The sequence below is a fragment of the Diabrotica undecimpunctata genome, chromosome 6, assembly GCF_040954645.1.
Source record: "Diabrotica undecimpunctata isolate CICGRU chromosome 6, icDiaUnde3, whole genome shotgun sequence".
Lineage (NCBI taxonomy): Eukaryota > Metazoa > Arthropoda > Insecta > Coleoptera > Chrysomelidae > Diabrotica > Diabrotica undecimpunctata.
The window spans coordinates 125,350,949-125,373,462 of NC_092808.1; the positions used below are offsets into that span (position 1 = coordinate 125,350,949).

At 32.5% G+C, this 22,514-nt stretch overlaps 1 protein-coding gene across 1 annotated transcript in view; it reads left to right on the forward strand.

Moving 5' to 3' along the window:
* Nucleotides 1–22,514, forward strand: part of LOC140444605 (diacylglycerol kinase eta) — a gene marked incomplete at its 5' end in the record, with an annotated part of 276,793 nt that overhangs the window by 207,588 nt on the left and 46,691 nt on the right. The window contains 2 exons of the mRNA XM_072536367.1: nt 2,695–2,840; nt 15,178–15,413. Of these exons, the coding sequence (XP_072392468.1) occupies nt 2,695–2,840; nt 15,178–15,413 (382 nt within the window). The remainder of the gene's footprint in view (nt 1–2,694; nt 2,841–15,177; nt 15,414–22,514) is intronic.

Sequence of the window (22,514 nt, forward strand, 5' to 3'; positions counted from 1 at the left end):
AACTAATTATTTATGAACTTCGTCTGAAGGTAAATGTTTTCCTAAGTTGTCGTTCTAAACCGTATTTAAAAGAGCTTAATTCTTTTATACTCTTTCCAGTTTAAATCATAATGTTTTTCTATCAATTTTCTAACATCAACTGCTTATTCTTGTTTTACTTGTAAAGTAAAACATTGCTTTTTAAAGCACGTGGTCTAAAAGATTTATTTATTAAGAGCGGTTTCAACATCCTATCTCCTGATGTATTGCTGCAAAGTATGTAATAATGTTACTCGATCTTTATTTGCTTTATGTCCACTTGCAGTTTTTTTATCCTTGCGATGTAAATACGGTTAGGCTTTTTTTCCAATACAGTCCCGTTTCATCAGCGTTAAATACTTGATCGGCACTTCTTCTTCTTTGAGTGCCTCTCCTCTAGGAGATTGGATATCGTTAAGGCGATTCTAATTTTATTTAGTGCTGTTTTGAATAATTCGTTAGTGGTACAGCCAAACCACTTTTTTAAATTTCTCATTCAGGACATTCTTCTACGGCCTGAATTTCTGCGTCCTTGGATTTTTCCTTGCATTATATTTTGTAGGAATGTGTACTTTTGTCCTCTCATCAAATGGCCTAAGTATTCAAGTTTTCTCTTTTTTATATTCAGTATAACTTCTGGATCGTTATTTATTCTACGTATTACCTCTTCATTTCTAATTTTATTCTCCCAACTTATTTTTAGTATACGGCGGTAGCACCATATCTCAAAGCTTTCAAGATTTTTAACATTCCTCTGTTTGAGAGTCCATGCCTTAACACCGTAAAGCGAAGTACTGAATACATAGCATTTTAATATTCTAATTCGTAGCTGAATACTAATATCACGATTACAAAATAATTTTTTCAGTTTTATAAAGGTAGACCTGGTAATTTCAATATGTCCTTTTGTCTCGTGATTTTGGTTACCTGTTTTTATGAGAGTTCCCAAGTATTTGTATTCGCTTACTTTTTCGAGTTGGGTACCACCGTTTATTGCGATACTAGTGTCATGTATTGGATTCGTACTGAAGGTCATATATTTGGTTTTTTTTACGTTCATCCTTATGCCGTAGTTATTATATATCTCATTCATACCTTCAACTAGATGTTGTAGATCTTCCGCTGTTCTTGCCATTATCACAGTATCGTCAGCATGTCGAATGTTATTGATAACTTCGCCATTGACTATTATCCCTTCGTTTGCATGTTAGAGAGCTTCTTGGCATATTTGTTCGCTGTAGATATTAAACAAGAGCGGTGACATTATACAACCCTGCCGTACTCCTCTACGTATTTCAATTTCGTCCGATATTTGGTCTTCTATTTTTAAATTAGCTCGCTGATTCCAGTACAGATTTAATATCATTTGTATGTCTCTGGTGTCGATGTTCTTACCCTCCAGGATTTCTTTGAGTTCATTGTGGCGTACTTTGTCAAAGGCCTTTTCAAAATCTATAAAACAGGTGTGTACCTCGTGGTTAACATCTAGACATCTCTGTGTTAGGACGTTTAAGGCAAAGAGAGCTTCTCTTGTACCTAATCCTTTTCTGAATCCTATGTGTGTATCGTTAATATCGATATCTAACATTTGATAGATTCGGTTGTGGATGACTCTAAGAAATATTTTAAGCAGATGACTCATCAAGGAGATTATTCGATGATCTGAACATTGCATTGCCTTAGTTTTCTTCGGTATGGTGACAAACGTAGACAGCAACCATTCTTGAGGTATTATACCAGTACTGTATATTGTATTGAATAGATGTAATATTATGGTTACGGATTTATCATTCAAAAGCTTCAACAGTTCTGTAGGAATTTCAAAAGGTCCATTTACTGTTCCATTGCTGCATTGATTATCTGAGTTAATTTGTTTCTATCGTCTTCAAATAATTCATTCAGGTATTCTGTCCATGTTTTTATTGTATTCTCTAGATCTACAATAAGATTTCCATCGTTTTTTTTTTAAGTTTACCTATTTGGCATTTCTTTATGCTTCCTGTTATCTCTTTTACTTTCTTGTACATATTGAACGCATCGTACTTTTTCTCATACGTTTCCATTTCTTCACACTGTTCTTTAATCCACGCCTCTTTTACTTCTTTTATTCTCTTTTTTATATGTTTGTTTATTTCTTTGTATTTGTCTAGGTAATTCTCCATCTTTCTTCTTTGTTCCATCAAGTCTAGTATATCTTGTGTCATCTACCCCTTATTCTTTGTTGTTGTTTTTGTAAGATGTTTCTTTCCTGCTGTTTGTATGGCTGTATTTATGTACTTTAATTTTTGGTTAACGTTATTTGTATGGTTAATTTGTTACTGCACTAAACAAAGTTTTTTATTTATTTCTTCTCCTGTTTCTTGTCGTATGTTTTTGTTTCTAAGTTTTTCTAAATTAGTGCCTTTCTGTGTGGTCTTCTAATCTTTTCTGGCACAATAGTCCCCATCTTCAATAATTTTCGCTAGCTCCTGTGGAAATGTTTTTGCTGCTGCTTAATCTGCTATATCACTCTCTCCTGTGATCGTGATATTATGAAATACATTTCTTTTTATATCATATACATATCGCACAAGTTTACAATCGCATAAAAATATTCCGCATAAAAAGAGACCTTACTGTATCTATAATCGTATTAAAAGTTGTCAAAAAAAGTTTAATAGGACATTTTTTTTTCAGAAACAGTGCCAAGTAGCAGTATTACCCCTGGGAACAGGCAACGACTTAGCCCGAGTGCTAGGCTGGGGTTCTTCTTGTGACGACGATACGCACCTACCGCAGTTATTGGAAAAGTATGAGAAAGCCAGTACAAAAATGCTTGACAGGTAACTATTTTAGAACTATTTTCTTTTGGCATATTTTTATACTAAACATTTTAAATTTTGGTTTACATAAAAAACAATGTAAAAGTATATAAAAAGGTTCTGAAACTGTTTTTTTGTGACATGTCTAAGTTAAAGAATATGTTTATATGAGTGATTAAGTAGGAAATATCAAAAATAGCTAGTTTATTCATTAAAGTGAGGTTCCTGTGAGGCATTAGAAAAATGAAATAATAACAGTGGGTTATAATTCCAGAAATAAACCATTTTTGTCTTATGTTTACAAAGAAAATGCATAATATAAAACAATAAAGTCAAAATATTTATTGCCCTTTTAAGAGTTCCAAACAATTTGCAAGCAGTTTAGACGCTTGAAAGAAACATGTTATGACCAGTTATAAACGGAAAACGAAACCTTTTGATTGGTATTTATATATTGGCGGCTAACATGATTTTAGTGTGTTTTAAATTATTTATTGTAACCGCGAGAAAAGTAGTCGCTTCATGAGACAGTTAAACGAATCATCAAATAAAATGAAATGTATTTGGCATTTAGTAAACTTAACAGTCGGGAAACAAAATAACTCAAAAGTACCTAGTGATGATAACAGTAATTTAGCAGACAAATTTAACCACCATTTTGTTGAAATGGCTCCAAAGTTACTTGCCGCTTTGGATCCTAATAAAATAGCTAGGTTTACATCAGCATCAAAAAACCATAATAGTTGTTCTATGTTTTTATATCCAACTAATCCACAGGAAATAACTAGTATAGTCGAAAGTTTTAAATCCAAACACAGTTGTGGTTTTGATCAGATTTCCTCTAAGTTATTAAAACAATGCATTCATGCTCTCGCAGATCCACTGACGGATATTTGTAATGCCTCTTTTCAACAAGGAATATTTCCTAGTATGTTTAAACTATCTATTGTTATCCCTTTATTCAAAAGTGGTAATAAAGATGACCTTAACAACTATCGTCCCATAAGTCTCTTATCTGTGTTTCCAAAGATAATTAAAACTCTGGTTTATACTAGAATGAACGCGTAAAATGGTTTACTTCCTACCTAGAGAATAGAAGACAAAAAGTAGAGATAACATCTAATGAACTTGTAAACGAATCAAACACATTGGATATCCATTATGGTATCCCTCAGGGTAGTGTATTGGGTCCTCTACTTTTTATAGTATTTATTAATGATATGGCTTTGTTAACTAATTTACTGACTAGGGTTAACATCATCAGTTATGCGGATGATACTGACATTCTAGTCACAGGAACGTCTGATCAAAATTTGCAAAATAAAACCACGCAGATACTATCCACCATCAACAGTTATTTCTTATCCAACAAATTAGTTTTAAATAAAGAGAAATCAAAGTATATGATTTTCACGTCAAATAATTTATTAAATCATCAAGCCACTATAGAAGCAGCAATAGATAAAACAGACTGCACGAAGTTGCTGGGGGTACTTCTAGACAGTAATTGTAAATGGTCAAACCACATTTCTAATTTGAAATCCAGATTAAGGAGCGCATGTTATGCATTGAGAATTCTTTCACGTCTCTTTCATACATCAGTATTAAAAACAGTATACTTTGCCCATTTTTACTCAATAGCCAAATATGACATTGAAGTCTGGGGTTGTACCTCTGAATTAGAGCAGATATTCGTACTTCAGAAAAGAGCTATTAGGATAATGTATAAAATGAAATTTAGAGATTCTTGTAGAGGCATCTTTAGACAAAATAATATTTTTACAATTTCTGGTCTGTATATATTTTCGTGTATAATGTATTTACAGAGCAAATTTTATGAATTTAATAAATTTTAATTTAACCATGTTTATTCAACAAGGTTCAGAGACAATCACTTTATGCTTTCACAACATCGTTCTGTTTTGTTGGAAAGTAGCACACATTATGCAGCCATAAGTTTCTTTAACAAATTACCAATAGATATACGAATGAATTTACATCAGCCAAACTTTCGGAGGTGTGTACATCAATACATTTGTGAGCTAGAGCCATATTCTAAAAATAACTTTTAAGTATGTTTTATCGTGTTTATTAATTTATATACTTTTAAGATAACTTTTTTAAAATGTAACTTTGACTTGTCTCATACATGTACTTTGTATAATGTCGCATGTGATCAATAAATTTGACTTGACTTGAATAAATGACTATTGATGGTATTTTATGACTTTAAAAACGATCTCCAGAGAATTCCTTGATAATTCTAATATTCTTTGTTTAGAGACACATCTCTAACGTCACGTAGACTGGTGTTGATGGCATAGTAAAACATAGAAAACTCTCGTCCCACAGACGAAGGATTTCTTGGTTAAAAAATTTGAGACAGTGGACATTTGTACAGTGAATCTATGATACTATAACTAACAAGACAAGTCAACGCGCATGTTCTTACATCTCTCTCGCACACCTGTGACGTAAGCCAGAGACAACTTTAATGATGCCAAGTTAAATGCTCTATCTGTTGCTATCATGTGTGCTTCAAAACGTAGTGAATGAGATTTTTATTTATTTATTGATGTAGTAAAGACTTTGTATATTATATTGTTATATAAATTTTGTGGTCAAAACATTCAGTTTACTGTGTTAATATCACCTAATTTATTTATCGTACGCAACTTCTTATCAACTACCTGTAGCTACTTTATAAAGAAGACTAATTATTTGGTTGCCATCATGTATTGTGCAGTGGTGGGTTGTTTAAACAATTATAATAAAAAAAGTAAAACTTTTTCGAAGTGTCGTTTTTTTATGTTTCCTAGAGACAAACAAATGCGTAAAGTATGGGTCTTCAAGTATTTTCAGCGAGACAAATTTAATGTAGAAACCGCGAGAATATGACCAAAACATTGTACAGAATCTGATTATTGTTTAAAAGAAAAACTATGCCTGACATTGCCTCCCTATATTGCCTGACAAACAGTGGAATATTACTACTAATAGTATAAATAATTATGAAATTGTCACTGAAGAGATCTTTTCCTCGCTAAACCTTCCTAGTGGTGAAGATTTAATTGACATTCATCAAGATTTTATTAATTCGAATATAAAAGACCTGGAATGGGATGGATTGGAAAATTTAGCCGGTTTCATTGCATTTAAGTTACAAAAAAAAGAAATATTTGGATAACTATATTACGGACGCTAACGATAAATCGTTTACTTGGATAAACCACGTTTCTGAGGGTGATTTACTCAAACCAACACTGGAATTTGTAACTAAATGTAGTGAACTGGAACATATTTTTCGTAGTTATAATGGCAACGCATTAAAAATAACTAAAAATTATTTAAAAAACCTGATAGAAACTGCAAAATATGTAAATGTTAGCGAAAATGTAAAATTACTTTTTTTATATGTAAAATGTATTATAAAATACTAATTCTTAATAAAAATATTAAAGATAATTACAATATCCGCAAGAGAAAAATCATGAAGATTGTAAAATAAATGTCTAAATGATATTCATAAACTGTGAAGTATGATCTGCTTTTCCTTATGTTTCAAATTCTTTACATTTTACCGGCCTTTTATATTTAATTTATGTTTTGTACCAATATCTATTTTGTTTGTAATACACACAATCAAATCGAAGATACATATATGTCTTTAATTAATTTTACAAATTACTTATTAATTTTCAAACCACGTTTTCACAGAAAGTAACTAGTTATGACTTCTTAGTGCAAGATATGGCATCGAGGTATACGTACCGTTAACGTTTAAGTTTCGAAGTTGTTCATTACAGTAATGGAACAACGTTGCCATATGATGCATCGTTAAAATAAGATCCACACAAGTCCCCTGGCTTTATCTCGCTATGACGTTATGCGCAAAGTCGATTAAAATTAGAACGGCAAGTGAGCATACCTTGTTTTAGTATCATGCAGTGAATCTATTAACGTCAGTTACACTCTTTAGCTCGTTCTTAGTTTTACTATCTTAGTTTAGTACACCACCTTAACTTGTACACTTTACACAACACCTTTTCGCACTTCAGTTTAACAGTTACTCTGCCAGATCAAGTGGTTTTGTTTATCTAAGTCGTCTAATTACGTCAGTATTGTGTAAGAGTTAACGACCTTCTAGATTTACGTGCTGATAAAGCCTTTTTTCATTGTCCTTAGCTTATTTTTTATTATCTCAATAAAAGTTTCTACATTTAAGTCTTTATGGAGGTTATCGTTACGAACAGACCAGCGGGCATTATGCCTCGAAGTACTTTGTTCTGGAATCTTACACTTACATTGCTTCCACTGGTTTATTCCCATAATTGGATACCATAATTTCACACCGGTTTGACGATTTGTTGTTAAATCAGTAGCTTATTATATAATGATAAGCTTGAATATCGACCAAATAACCAATACAATATTTTGTACTTCAACTTGAGTTCTTCTTGCTTTTTCTTAACATGTGTTTTCCATCTCAATTTAGCGTCCAGTGTCAGACCGTACCTACAACATTTTTCTCTGAAACTAGCTGGTCTTTAGTGTACCAGAAGTATAAGACTGGTCCCAGAACACTTCTCTGTGGTACCCCTGCACTAATTTTCCTTAGTTCAGAATAAGAATTTTCTTGCTTTATACTTAAGTATCTCTGTTATACTCTATATGAAATTTAGATCTTTGAGTATTGGATAGTAAGGGCCATTTTTACCTTATCCCCCAATCCTTCGTGCCAGACCTAGTTAACATTTTCCAGATAGTTTGGTTTGTAAATACTAATGCTTTTTGTTCGTTGTTTTTCACCCAAACTCCTTGTTTATTTCTTATAGGAGGCATTTGCATAAGTGACTTCTTCTCCATTACTATCGTTTTTTAAAAAACCGCACTTAATGAAACATTTCATAATTGCTTTGGTTGAAACTTCTCTCCATGCTGCCACAATCCAAATTAAGGCATTAGCAATCGTTATGGAGTTCTCCACTTTAGCCGTCGATAATGAACATTCTATAGATGATAAAATTATTCCCATCAAAAACTTTCTATACAGGGATTTAAAGTTTTTCATTATCATATGAGGAGAAATAATTAACAATATACGGTACGCCGACGATACTATGATTCTAGCTGAAAACATCGACGATCTGCAGGAGCTAATCAATAGAGTTGACATGGAATGCACAAATTGGGGACTGTCGATAAATATCGATAAAACTAAATACATGGTGACCAGTAAAGTGGATATCGGCGCAACCCAACTGATATTAAACCAACAACCGCTGCAGAGAGTTCAGAGATTCAAATACCTTGGATGTTGGATTACCCAAAATCTAGATCCATCCTTCGAAATTCGATGTAGAATTGAACAGGCAAGAAACTCATTTTAAAAATTCAAGCCTCTATTATCCAATAATTCATTAAATTTGGAAATCCGTGAAAAGTTTACAAGATGTTACGTGTGGTCTCTACTTTTGTATGGATGTGAAACTTGGACTTTAAACGCCGATATCATGAATAAAATCGAGGCGTTTCGTTTGAGATGTGGTTGTATCGAAGGATACTAAAAATTCCATGGACTAGCAGAACTAGAAACGAAGAAGTTCTTCGAAGAATGGGACATCAACGAACTCTATTAAATATTATTAAGTGGCGTAAACTAGAATATCTTGGACATATAATCAGAGGACCAAGATATGAATTCCTTCGGCTAATTCTCAACGGTAAAATCGAAGGAAAGAAATGGATAGGACGAAAGAAACTCTCTTGGTTGAGGAATTTACGGCAGTGGACAGGTTTGACAGCGGACCAATTGCTACACGTAGCGCAAGACCGAGATCAGTATAAAAATATTATAAGCATGGTAGTCTGACTGAATATCCGGATGGGATGTTGCGTTGTCTAGGAATAAGGGAATTTTTCTTTTTTGACGTTGCATTTATTTGTCAAATTTATGCAGCCAATCTGTCATGATATCTCCGGTCATCCAGGCCTTCTTGTTGTAGTACCAGTCGACTTGGAGTTTATCAACATGAAAATTTTTAATACATCAAGGATTTTTACTTTTACCAATCACCAAAGGTTTTTCTTTTTTCCCATTTAAATTTGCACACATAATACCTTTCCTTATCAGATTGACCCCCAGTGCACTTGTCATTACGAAATGTAAAAGTTTTACTTGGAGCCTCGATAATACAGACCAGTTATAAATATCTTTAGGTTAATACCTACGTTAAGTTTAACATTTGCAGCTTCTCAAGAAATTGCTTTAAATTTAATGTTGTCTTAACCAAAGTTTGTTTAGCAGAAAATGGTTGACTTAAATTAGTGCGGTCGTAAATATTATTAAATTTATCTGACTTGGCCCATTGTTAAGACCTTGTACCTCAGGTAAATTATTGTTACCTTAAACCACGCTTTTTATACTATTGTCGGTTAACCCAAGATGTTTATATTCGGTACTAATTGAAGTCTACCGTTTACTTCTAAACAAACTTTAAGCCAACCATTGGAAGCTTTAAAACTCAAATGAGTTCTTTTGCCGCCTCTAAAGCTCTATCTTTTATTATCGGTCCAAATAATGGAATGTTCTTACTTCTCACTTTATAAAACCAATCGTACACTACAGTATCGATGGCAACACCTTCAGTTTTAATCCTCCTTTTTTGTTAAAAATTTCCACTTTCATTATACCATTTTTTTAAATCGGCCCTTTTCTTTAAAATGTCACTATCTTAAGTGTTTCTTATTTGAAACTTTTCGGCCAAAACTCGAACACTATAATTATTTTTTTGGGATGCTTGTATCACCAATCTTATAAACTTAAAAACTTTCTTTTAGTCGAAGACATTGTTACCCTTAGATCAGAATATCGCAACTAAATTAGAAATGTGTACAAAGGATAAACTCGATGTACCTAAAGTACCTAGTTTTATGACCATAAGTACCTACTTATATTATTAGTTTTATGGCTTCAATAAGTTATGTACATATTTGGATTTCTAGAGCCCAATTTTAATCTTTTAATCACCTTTACCTGAGTAGCTGTTGTTGGCAGGTAAAATTACAATAATTTCTTAGAAAACCTAAAGGCAAACTTTGTCCGGAGTCGTCGTGAAGAGGGTCCGTTGTTCGGAGGTGTCTTCCTATTTACCCACATACAAAATGTTCGGTAACCTAAAAACTGTCCATTCAGCTGAGGTTTCCGTTGTGGAAAGGTGTTAGTTAACAGCAGATTTATTGTATATCTTTTAGTTTTGATATTGTGTTTTGAGGGACTATGTAAGCCAATAACTGCCAGGTCATAGTTCTTGGTCCTAACGTTTAACACCGTTGTCTGAATATCTTCACCTTTAAGATTGACTTATTCGTTATGTTGATATACTAAATATAAAGATATTCTTACGTGTCCCAATGTGCAGGGGACTATATATTTCAGGTCTCCTAGTATAATGGAACTAAAACATATTACCAGTGTATGTAAAATTGTGTAAGAGCACGACAACCTTTAAACTAAATTTAAAGGAATTTTTGAGCGCACATATTTTTTATTCATTTGACGAATTGCTTCTATTTTAAATGTCTTTACTCTTTTTGCTGTTAACTTATTTAGTTTTTTTTCTTTTTGTAGTGCCGTGCACCTATAGTGCGTTGGCAAATTATCTTCAGGCCAGACGTCTGTCTTTTGCGGCATGCAAAAGATCGCCAGCGTTATTTATGCCTGTCCAGTTCTTTATGTCCCGTAGCCACGACATTTGTTTGCGACATACTTCTCTCTTGCCTTCAATATTTCCCTCTTCGTACTGAACTGTTTTTATTAATCTAATTTATTGTCTTTATTTATTATTAAAGGTTCTATTTATAACACTTACAAATTTATTAAAGTCTTTATTACTAATTTATTTCAAACTAATAATCATATAATTTATCTACATTTATTATAATACGTGCGTTACATTTTAAAAACTCGACGCGACGTTCAAAAACTAACTGTTTCTCTAAATAAAATGTCTCATATATATATATATATATATATATATATATATACATATATATATATATATATATATATATATATATATAGTAAAAAATACGACCGTTGATTAAATTTGGAATATATTCAATGGTTGAATAGCAGAGGTTTTATCGGTCAATAATTGGCAAATAAAAGACGTCAATTACTTTATTGCTTTATTCGAATACGTTTCGCTTTTATTTTTAAAAGCATCATCAGTTCACTACAAATAAAAAAGATTTTAGAATATAAGTAAACAAACTAACAGGGTTCATACTTACAAAAACAATTTGTAGGGTTTTTTTTTTAAAGATGTTATAAAAACTCTACGATAACTTAACATTAAAGATTAAAAACTAAACGGGAGAAACGAAACAAAAAATACAAGTAAAACTGTAAGAACATTAGTTCATTTAATTTTAACCGATGGCTTCATTTGAACGTTGGTTTAAGCTCTTTCGAGGGTCAAACCACACTAATCTTTTCGATTGTTTTGGATCGGCTCGTCATAATTTTCACATGTGGCTTGTTATCGTCCATGTGTTTCTTTGGAATGCATGGTGCAGATTACGATTCTTAAGGGAAGTATCAAGCGGAACAGGGACGGACCTTTTTTTTAAAAACGATTCATTAATTCCTTTTTCTTTAAAAAACAAACAAACAAAAAAAAAGAAGAAATTTGGAAAGAAAAATAGGATTGAAGTTACTGTCTTGTAAGGGTTTTTTTTTATTTATTTATTTTGTATGATGAGGATATGATATATCTGACTCAAGTTGTCGATGTCGGTTCTCTTATTTAGGCAGGATGGATGTTTAAGAATTTGACACATTTCAAGGATGGATCGCTTATGATGATTTTGTTGTTTGCACAGTATTTTGGTATTCGTGAAGTCGATACTGTGTTTGGTTGAAATGGCATGCTGTGCAAGGGCACAAGATGGTTTAGAAATCCTAATTTCGCTTTTGTGGGACGTTAGTCGACCTTGAAGGGAGCGGCTGGTCTGGCCAATGTAGCAGGAGTTGCACTCTGCACAGGGTACTTGATAGACGACATTAGTTTGTTCTAGAGGGGCCAATGGAGTTTTTGTCTTAGAAAATAACTTACCTAAGGTTCTGGTATTTTTTAAGGCTATTTTAACAGGTAAGTTTTTGAAAAGTTTGTTAAGCTTGGTAGTGATTTGTGGGAAGTACGGGAGCGAAGTATATTTAGTGGTTTGTTCAGGAGTGAGGGGGGACTTATTAATCTGTATTTTGTTAGATATGGACGCTACTGTTAGCCCATTGGGTGTTTCGGTAATGGACTGCCCATAGCTTTTGGAATATAGAAATTTATTGATGAAGGATGCCGAATAGGAGTTATCTATGAGAATGGATACCCAATCAGATACAAACTTAACCTGGTACAAGCCTTCAGCCTTAGAGTACAAATGTTGACACACCCGCTTTACAAAGAAGAATCTCTTAATCTACTGAAGTCCATTCTCATAGATAACTCCTATCCGGCATCCTTCATCAATAAATTTCTATATTCCAAAAGCTATGGGCAGTCCATTACCGAAACACCCAATGGGCTAACATTAGCGTCCATATCTAACAAAATACAGATTAATAAGTCCCCCCTAACTCCTGAACAAACCACTAAATATACTTCGCTCCCGTACTTCCCACAAATCACTACCAAGCTTAACAAACTTTTCAAAAACTTACCTGTTAAAATAGCCTTAAAAAATACCAGAACCTTAGGTAAGTTATTTTGTAACCTTAGGTAACCTTAGGTAAGACAAAAACTCCATTGGCCCCTCTAGAACAAACTAATGTCGTCTATCAAGTACCCTGTGCAGAGTGCAACTCCTGCTACATTGGCCAGACCAGCCGCTCCCTTTAAGGTCGACTAACGTCCCACAAAAGCGACATTAGGATTTCTAAACCATCTTGTGCCCTTGCACAGCATGCCATTTCAACCAAACACAGTATCGACTTCATGAATACCAAAATACTGTGCAAACAACAAAATCATCATAAGTGATCCATCCTTGAAATGTGTCAAATTCTTAAACATCCATCCTCCCTAAATAAGAGAACCGACATCGACAACTTGAGTCAGATATATCATTCCCTCATCATACAAAATAAATAAATAAAAAAAAACCCTTACAAGACAGTAACTTCAATCCTATTTTTCTTTCCAAATTTCTTCTTTTTTTTTGTTTGTTTGTTTTTTAAAGAAAAAGGAATTAATGAATCGTTTTTAAAAAAAAGGTCCGTCCCTGTTCCGCTTGATACTTCCCTTAAGAATCGTAATCTGCACCATGCATTCCAAAGAAACACATGAACGATAACAAGCCACATGTGAAAATTATGTAGAGCCGATCCAAAACAATCGAAAAGATTAGTGTGGTTTGACCCTCGAAAGAGCTTAAACCAACGTTCAAATGAAGCCATCGGTTAAAATTAAATAAACTAATGTTCTTACAGTTTTACTTGTATTTTTTGTTTCGTTTCTCCCGTTTAGTTTTTAATCTTTAATGTTAAGTTATCGTAGAGTTTTTATAACATCTTTAAAAAAAAAACCCTACAAATTGTTTTTGTAAGTATGAACCCTGTTGGTTTGTTTACTTATATTCTAAAATCTTTTTTATTTGTAGTGAACTGATGATGCTTTTAAAAATAAAAGCGAAACGTATTCGAATAAAGCAATAAAGTAGTTGGCGTCTTTTATTTGCCAATTATTGACCGATAAAACCTCTGCTATTCAACCATTGAATATATTCCAAATATATATATATATATATATATATATATATATATATATATATATATATATATATATATATATATATATATATATATATATATATATTATATTATATTATATTATATATATATATATATATATATATATATATATATATATATATATATATATATATATATATATATATATATATATATATATATATATATTATATATATATATATATATATATATATATATATATATATATATATAAAACAGTTATTCTCGAATTACGGCGAATAATCGATGACCTTCCACCCAAAGCAGGTTTTTTTATATCGGAGGGGGACCCATACGTCTAGAAACTTGTCGGCCTTCCTGACCCTTGGTGAAAAGACTGGAAGGTCACACCATACTGGTTTTTTATAGCGGCTTCTGCCGGCTGGTATATGATCTAGAAAAGACTTGAATGAGAAGGATATTAGTAATAAATATGTTTACAGTTTTGAGTCATATGACACGTCATTATCTATCGTAACAGTACGTTGATCAAATCTCGCTTATTTAGTATGTTTATCAATTTGTTCGTTTTTTAATATATAATAAAATAATATAATAATATTAATATATAATAAAAAAAAATCGGTTGCCTGTAAAGTCGGTTTTACGGGCGAAGATTTTACGTGACAACGTCTTTTTCTCGGTAGAATATTTATTGATATGAATATTATTAAATTGCACAATAGGAACAAGGAATTGAATGAAAATAAGAATTACACAAATTTTAACTATAGAAATATATTTTGTTTACTAAAACATTGTACATGTAAACTTAAACTTAACTAATTTCTATTTGAGTGATTTTGTTGAGGATAGGACGATGATAGGAGAAATATGAAATGAAAGGAAGTGTTTCTGCTGTAATGTGTCTTGAACGCCAAGAACGCTCGAGAAAGACAGAGACACAAGCACGGAAGCACGCACCGATTCAACGCGCCTAATTCTCTAGTGCTGCGCGCGCAGCGGACCGATCATGTTTGAGTGGGAGAGAGACGCAAGGCATTTGCCGGTCCGGCGGGCCTCTCTTTCGTTCGGTGACTCACTGTAACAGACGTGAGCGGGCGTTACACTTTTTCATGAATGACACCGAGCCACAACCTAATTTAAGACGTTGTCACGTCAATAAAGTATTTATTCATTTAAATAACATGGGAATAACATCTTTTGTATATGAATCCATCGAAATCATGAATATTTCCATGGTAAATAGTATGAAATCCTAACATTTTTCGCAAAATTTTTGCTACGGTATAATATTGTATAATATACAATATTATTATAATATTGTATAATATACAATATTAGAGTGTATTGTTAATTATATATTATCATATAATCTACACGGTGACAAAAAACTAATTTTCTTAATAAATGTACTTGTCTTTCGGACTGCTTATTTTATTTAATTTCGTATTTATTCAAAAGAGTTCGAAAAAAAAATAAAGACCCTCTGATAAAACAAACAAAAACTAAAAAAATGAGATTAAGTATTTTACTGCGATAGAACTGAGGCTTTTTTACATGAATAAAATTTAATCTATTTTTAGGTGGAGCATCATGGCTTTTGAAAGAACAATTGCTATGCCTAAACTATCCTTAACCCCTGGTATACCCGAAGGTCAATTACACAGCCAAATTAGCCAGTACGAGGACTCACTGGTCACCCATCTGCAGAATATTCTCCAATCTGACGAAACTTCCGTTATCTTGAATTCCGCTAAACGTCTCTGTGAGACGGTTAAAGATTTTGCTTCACAACTGCTGGAAAGTTCACTTACGCAAGGTAATTACCTTGAATTTAAATTGAAATATGTTTGACAATTCTTGCCGCTTATGCCAAATAACTTTGTAATTGGCAGCAACGAACTGCAATTTTGCTACCGCTAAAAACCGCTTCTAATCTTGGTACATATGATTATGCAAATTTGCGGCGCCTGATATATCCAATACTATATTTTAATGCAATCTGCTTTTAAAACAGTTTATTACTTGTCGAAAATATGTTTCGATGTAATTTTATGACACACAAAGGGATAGTACGATGAATCTTTAACACCATACTACTTAAACTGGAAAAATCGTTAGGTTGTATTGAATCTAAAGTAAGTTTTTTTTATTTAATGACATACGAGGAAGATTAATCTCTAAACAACAGGATAAAGATTGTCTAGTATAATATAAAAAAATAATATAAATTTTAAACTTGGTAGTATTTCAAATTTTAAGCATTAAAATAATTACATATTAAGAATATGATATCGTTTAGTTGGTACAGTTGGTACATTAAGATTTTATTTTTTTAAATATTAAAATGTTTTTCCGTCGACCGTCCATTTATGATCAATTTTTCCGTCGACCGTCCATTTATGATTAATTTTAACACCCTCAAAATCATTGATTAATGACCCCTATTAATGAATGATTTTCTGTTAATGAACGATTTCATTATAGGCAATACAACATACATTGCTTGTATAAATTAATTTAACCACATTTAACGCTCTGTGATTGGCAGTTACCTGTGGTGTAGGCAACCAAACATACCTATTTATATTCCCACTAAAAAATTATTTAAAATGAAGTAGCCGCTGTAAGTACTGTCTGTCATTGTATGTCATTATTTATCGTTAAGTAAATAAAAATTTAAACCAAGATATTTTTATTTCTGAAAAGTACGGTCGACGGAAACGTTTTGTAACGAACTCGTGAATTAAAATGGCGATTAACAATCTCGAACATCACCGCACTCGCTTCGCTCGCGCGTTAGTATATCTCAATTGTTAATCGCCCTTATTAATACACTTGTTGGTTAAATAACTATTAACACCCTCAAAATCATTGATTAATGACCCGTATTAATGAATGATTTTCTATTAATGAACGATTTTATTATAGGCAACACAACATACATTGCTTGCATAAATTAATTAAATGCTCTGTGATTGGCAGTGACCTGTGGTGTAGGCGACCAAACATATACCTATTTATATTCCCACTAAAAAAATAATTTAAAATGAAGTAGCCGCTGTTAGTACTATCTGTCATTGTATGTCATTATTTACTTTATTGTTTAAAATTCTGTGTATTTGAAAAATCAAAGGATGGATATTGACGAAGAGTTTAATTTAACCCCACCAGAATTTAACTTCTTCTATCACAGAATTTACAGAGGTCCAAGAAGACTTAAATATAAATTTGTCAAAATGCTATACAGCAGATAATCATTTATTAATATCTTTCTTTAATTTCAGTAATTGTACCATTTCGAATATTAATGTTTACTATAATAAAACTACCACTAAGGAAACTTTGAATAAAGTCAATGAAAGGTGAAAAAATTGTTGTTTATCGTTAAGTAAATAAATATTTAAACTAAGATCTCTTTATTTCTGAAAAGTACGGTCAACGGAAAAGTTTTGTAACGACCTCGTGAATTAAAATGGCGATTAACAATCTCGAACATTAACTCGCTCGCTTCGCTCACGCGTTAAAATATCTCAATTGTTAATCGCCCTTATTAATACACTTGTTGGTTAAATAACTATTAATTATCTCTTAAACAACTCAATATCAAAATATTTTCAAACGGTTAAAATTAATGAAGAATTAATTCTTGATGACTATTCTGGATTATTAATCGGTGATGAAACTACTGAGAATCAATGATTAAAATAAACGTCTAATAAAATAACTGTAATCTGAATAGAAAATAACGGCCACTGGTGTTTTTTGTAGTCATTAAATTATTTTATTAAATTTTCGTTTACGTGTCCTGGCAACCTCTTTCTACTCAGTATTTAATTTTCTAATTCTGAAATACAAACGACTTCCAAAAAGAAGCTATTTGACACTTTCTTTCAGATTGACATTTTCAGCAATTTCGGGAATCATTTCCCGGCATTTCACCTTCTATAGTTCACCTAAAAACATTCAGAAAAAATTAAGAAACACAAAATTGTTACACAAAATACCTACGTTGTTTCCTTCTCTAATAACACGTACTTTATTACTCATTACGTACTCTTCACAGGGTTCCTCTAATCTGTTTCCAAAAAGGAAAGGTACTAAATCCTTTTTTAAAATTTCTCTATTCTTACTGGCATATTCTAATAATAAATAATGAAATCTCGTTCAAAATCATCACTAGTAAAATGTACAGAATACATTTTTACAGTCAAGCAAGCAAGCAATTTAAATAAGCCCAGCCTGTGAGACATGTTCACCCCTAAGAATTACATTCGGGTGTAACAATTCATTGGAGCGAGGTGTATTAACTCAAGTAAAAACAGGAGTCACTCCACCGCGCGCCAATGCTCCAGACCATCCCTTTCCCCCCTATCACACTCTGATGCGCGATAGGGGCACAACTATCAGCCAAATGTTCTTCATGTGGGAGTCGTGTGTAATAGAACTCCAACATGGTTTCCCAACCCAAATCAAACTCAGGACAGAGCGTTGTCGCTATGATCCTGTTATCTTACTGTGGCTTATCCTCGAACTAAAAATTGCTTACTTGGGCCTCAAGTCTCCGCTCTGAACTAGGCTCAGTTCGGCGACTTGGTGCTCAAGGGGTTGGGCCCTACGTGCCTTGGTTTTTTGGGGTTTATGTTAGTTTTTTTTTGTTGGCTTGCGCCGGTTTTTGTTATTGTTTTTTTTTAATTTTTTTTTGGTAGCCGAGGCCGTTTTTTGTGTATTTTTTTATTTATTTTTTTTTGTAGGTTGCCTGAACCAAAAAGTCATAATTAGTACAATATCTATACTATAATATTAAAAAATATATGCTAATATGTGACAATATGACAATATATAGTTTGTCGACTTAAGGCAACTGGGCCCACGCTGTACTTTGCGATTGTCCACGAGTGTTTTGAGCTACGAACGATCCTATTTGTGCGTTGTTATTGTTGTTTTTTGTAGTGTTTTCTCTCTGGTGTTTTGTCTTCTCTCTAGTCGTCTGTTTGTTGATCTAATGATCTCTCGCAATATGTGACTTGGATGATTCTCTATCTCCGTGAACTTTGTCCTTGCTTTTTCCAATATATAAGTCACTCTAATTTGTTGTAATTCTCTGAAGAGGAATCTTTCTGCAACGTATCTCGGTACATTGACTGCTTCTCTTAGGCTGCTATTATGTGCCGCGTGTATTTTTTTTTTTTTGTTGTGTTACATATGTGTCCCCATGCGAGAGATGCATATGTTAGTATAGGAAGAATTATACTATTTATTAATCTTATTTTAGTTTTTATTCTAAGTTTGCTTTTTCTTCCTGCTAGGCCTATTGATGCTTTTGCCATGTTGGCTTTTTGTATTGTAGCGTCTACGTATTTACTAAACGTTAAGCCTTTGTCCATGATTACTCCGAGGTATTTTGCTTCGCTTTTGCACTCAATGGGATTATTTTGCACAGTCACTTGTTCTTCTGGTTGTTGGTGCCTCTTTTTAAAAGTACAGCCTGTGACTTTTCGGAGTTAATAGCGATTTTCCATTTTAAACTCCATTCTTCTAGGTCATCTAGCGCTGTTTGTAAGTTGTTTACCGCTATGTCTACGTTGTGTGTTTGGTCGCTATCGCTGTATCGTCGGCATAGAGGCTTAATATTGTACTTGGTGTTCTATGTATGTCTGCTGTATATATTGTGTACAGTAGAGGTGACAGTACCGCTCCCTGTGGCACTCCAGCCTTTGGGTTCCCGAGTTCGGATAGGACTTATCCTATCCGAACTCTGAAACTACGATTGCTCAAGTACGAAGAGATTAGTCTTTTCATTGCCCCGCTGTAACCGTATCTTCTTATTTTTTACATTTTCACAGTGATCACATTGAATTTGTCAGACCGGCGACAAAATTGTACCCATTTCTTAGATAAAAGATTATCTTTGCGAAACCGAAAACAATCTAATTTCTCCAGCAAAACCTTTAATTTAATTATCGTTATCAAAATTAAAACCAACACACACCGTATGTACACTTTTTGACAATGAGAAAACATTGAAAACAGGCGAGTTTTGATTGCCATGACTTTATATCCGTGTCCCTTTCTACATTACTAGTATGAATTTGATTTTCAACTGCATTGAGCTCATCGTTATCAAAAACATACCCGCACAAGTTCTCGGGTCACTAGACACCCCCATTAGAGGGAAACAAGTGTATAACTTTAAATGTATATGCTTATTTACAAACACCTAAATAAAATCGCAGGTAGGCCGAAAAACCAGTTGGTTCTGTTTACAACGAAGCAAAATTAACGTCCTAATTGTACAAAGTTTCGATCAGTACTGTAAAGTATGATATATCTCAAGTTAAGTTATATTCAGAAGTAGAATAAATATAGATGGAAAAATATAAATAAACATTTAGTGCAGTCGTCAGAGATTTGACCTCTAAAAATCATACGGGGGGCAGGGAACAGAAAACATGAATTTACCAGGAATATGTACGCTGTAGACAAAAATATATTAAACAAAAAATGTAGCTGGGATAATTTTGAACAAAAATTTAACGAAGTACTTTTTGTGTAGAGTTAAGCGTTCTCTCAGAAACAAAGCTTGAAGCGACCGACAGTTTTAAACGTCAATAACGCGCGCGAAATCAAATTTTTAAATAAAGTTTGTATCAATGCGACGCAACGGTTACTTCTTGCATTTTGCACCAATAGTCTAGGCGGAATCTGTTTTGGATTGGACATTTTCCATAGGAAGCTATTTTTTTGCTGGAATCCCTTCAGGATGTGCCCAATATCGATAATCACGATATGCGCCAGTCGCAAACCCTGTGCTAAATTTTTTATTTAACAAAATCTAAAAACAATTGAAAATTTCTCATTTTTTTGCTCCTATTTTCATTTATAATTCGGAAAATATTGATCCTAGAGAAAAAGTCACAAGAAGTTAAGAGTTCTACACAATATTTCGTTAGCTAGAAATTGAAAATTTATTGTTTATTGTTGAAAAATAGCAATAATTGGAAAAAAAACTACAAAAAAAATGAAGTTAATCCTTTAAATGTTTTCGACTTTCTAACCTTGACTTACAAGCTCCATATTCCGCCTAGAAAAACTTTTTAATATGTTTAAAACGTGTGTTAAATTTTGTTAAGATCGGTCGGATAGGTATTGCATAATAATTTTGCATTTTGCATTTTGCAACTGGAAAAAAATCGCAAATTTTCAAATTTATAGTAGACCTTAAATAAGGCCTTCAGATAGTTGCAAATTTTTTTACACATAAAGGAAGGCTCAAACTTTCAAACGCTTTTTGCAAAATTCAAATCAGTTCTCTAGGAGAGCATAGAAAATTTTTTAAAGTTTTAAACATTTTTTATATATATTAGGCTTATAAACAAATTGAATAACTTTACGAGCTTTAAACATATCAATTTCAAAATTTATACACTTAAAGAACATTAAAAGACGCTTCTTTGCTTCTTAAAAAAAAAGATACATTCGGCTTACTGGTTGCCGAGATATTGAAGGTCAAAGTTGGCATACATTTGATGTGTAACCATAAGTGATAGAGGGTTCGTTTTTAAACAAATACCCTCGTCTTGTCAAGTACTTTTTATATGAAAAGTTTTACGTAATGCGCTTCATGGCAACATCCATAAAAAAGACAAATAAAAAACCGTTTTCGCGTAAAATGTCGCTCGGAATGCATGAGAGGTGATGGTAAACCTTCATTTTCCATTTGAATATCTTCATCATCGATCTGTAAATTTAATGTTTCTTCTCCTTCATCTGTAGCTTTATCTTATGCCTCTAGAAAATCTAAGGAATCCATCGACTCCATATCCATATTTGAGACCAGGTTTAATACAACTGCATGTTTTTGTACAAAGTTTTTTACATTTGCAATGGAAATATTCAATTTGTTTATAAACCTAAAAAATGTTTAAAACTTTAAAAAAATTTCTAGGCTCTCCTAGTGAACCGATTTGAATTTTACAAAAAGCGTTTGAAAATTTGAGCCTTCCTTTATATGTAAAAAATTTTGCAACTATCTGAGAGCCTTATTTAGGGCCTACTATAAATTTGAAAATTTGCGATTTTTTTTAGTAGGCTGGATTGCAAAATTATTATGCAAAACCTATCCGACCGATCTTAACAAAATTTAGCACACGTTTTAAACATATTAGAAAGTTTTTCTAGGCGGAATATGAAGCTTGTAACTCAAGTTTAGAAAGTCGAAAACATTTAAAGGATTAAATTCATTTTTTGGTACTTTTTTTCCAAATATTGCTATTTTTTCAACAATAAACATTAAATTTTCAATTTCCAGCTAACGAAATATTGTGTAAAATTAAATAACGAAACTTTTAACTTCTTATAATTTTTTCTCTAGGAACAATATTTTCCGAATTAAAAACGAAAATAGGAGCAAAAAAATGAGAAATTTTCAATTGTTTTCAGATTTTGTTAGATAAAAAATTTAGCACAGAGTTTGCGACTGGCGCATATCGTGCTTATCGATATTGGGCACATCCTGAAGGGATTCCAGCAAAAAAATAGCTTCCTATGGAAAATGTCCATTATGGTCTGAATTTCTACAGATCCCGCCTAGTCTACAAGTAAAGTCAGTTTCTAAAAAGCTGTTAAATAAATAAACGTCACGCTTTTTTGGCTTTTTTACGATATTCATGAGATCAATAAAATTTATCACTTTTAATAATCGGTCGCTGTTGAATTATCATTGTCATCATCGTATCAAATATATTTAAAGCTTATAACATAAAATTTCGATTTTGAGTTTTGGCAATAATTATGTGGCATTTGAAATATGCCTCTAAAAAACATAACATGATCCTAACATTAGCTCGTTTTCTGAGATAAGAGCCTTTAGATTAAACTGAAAATAAGTCACCTGGTATCTCAAAAAAGAAACAAAACA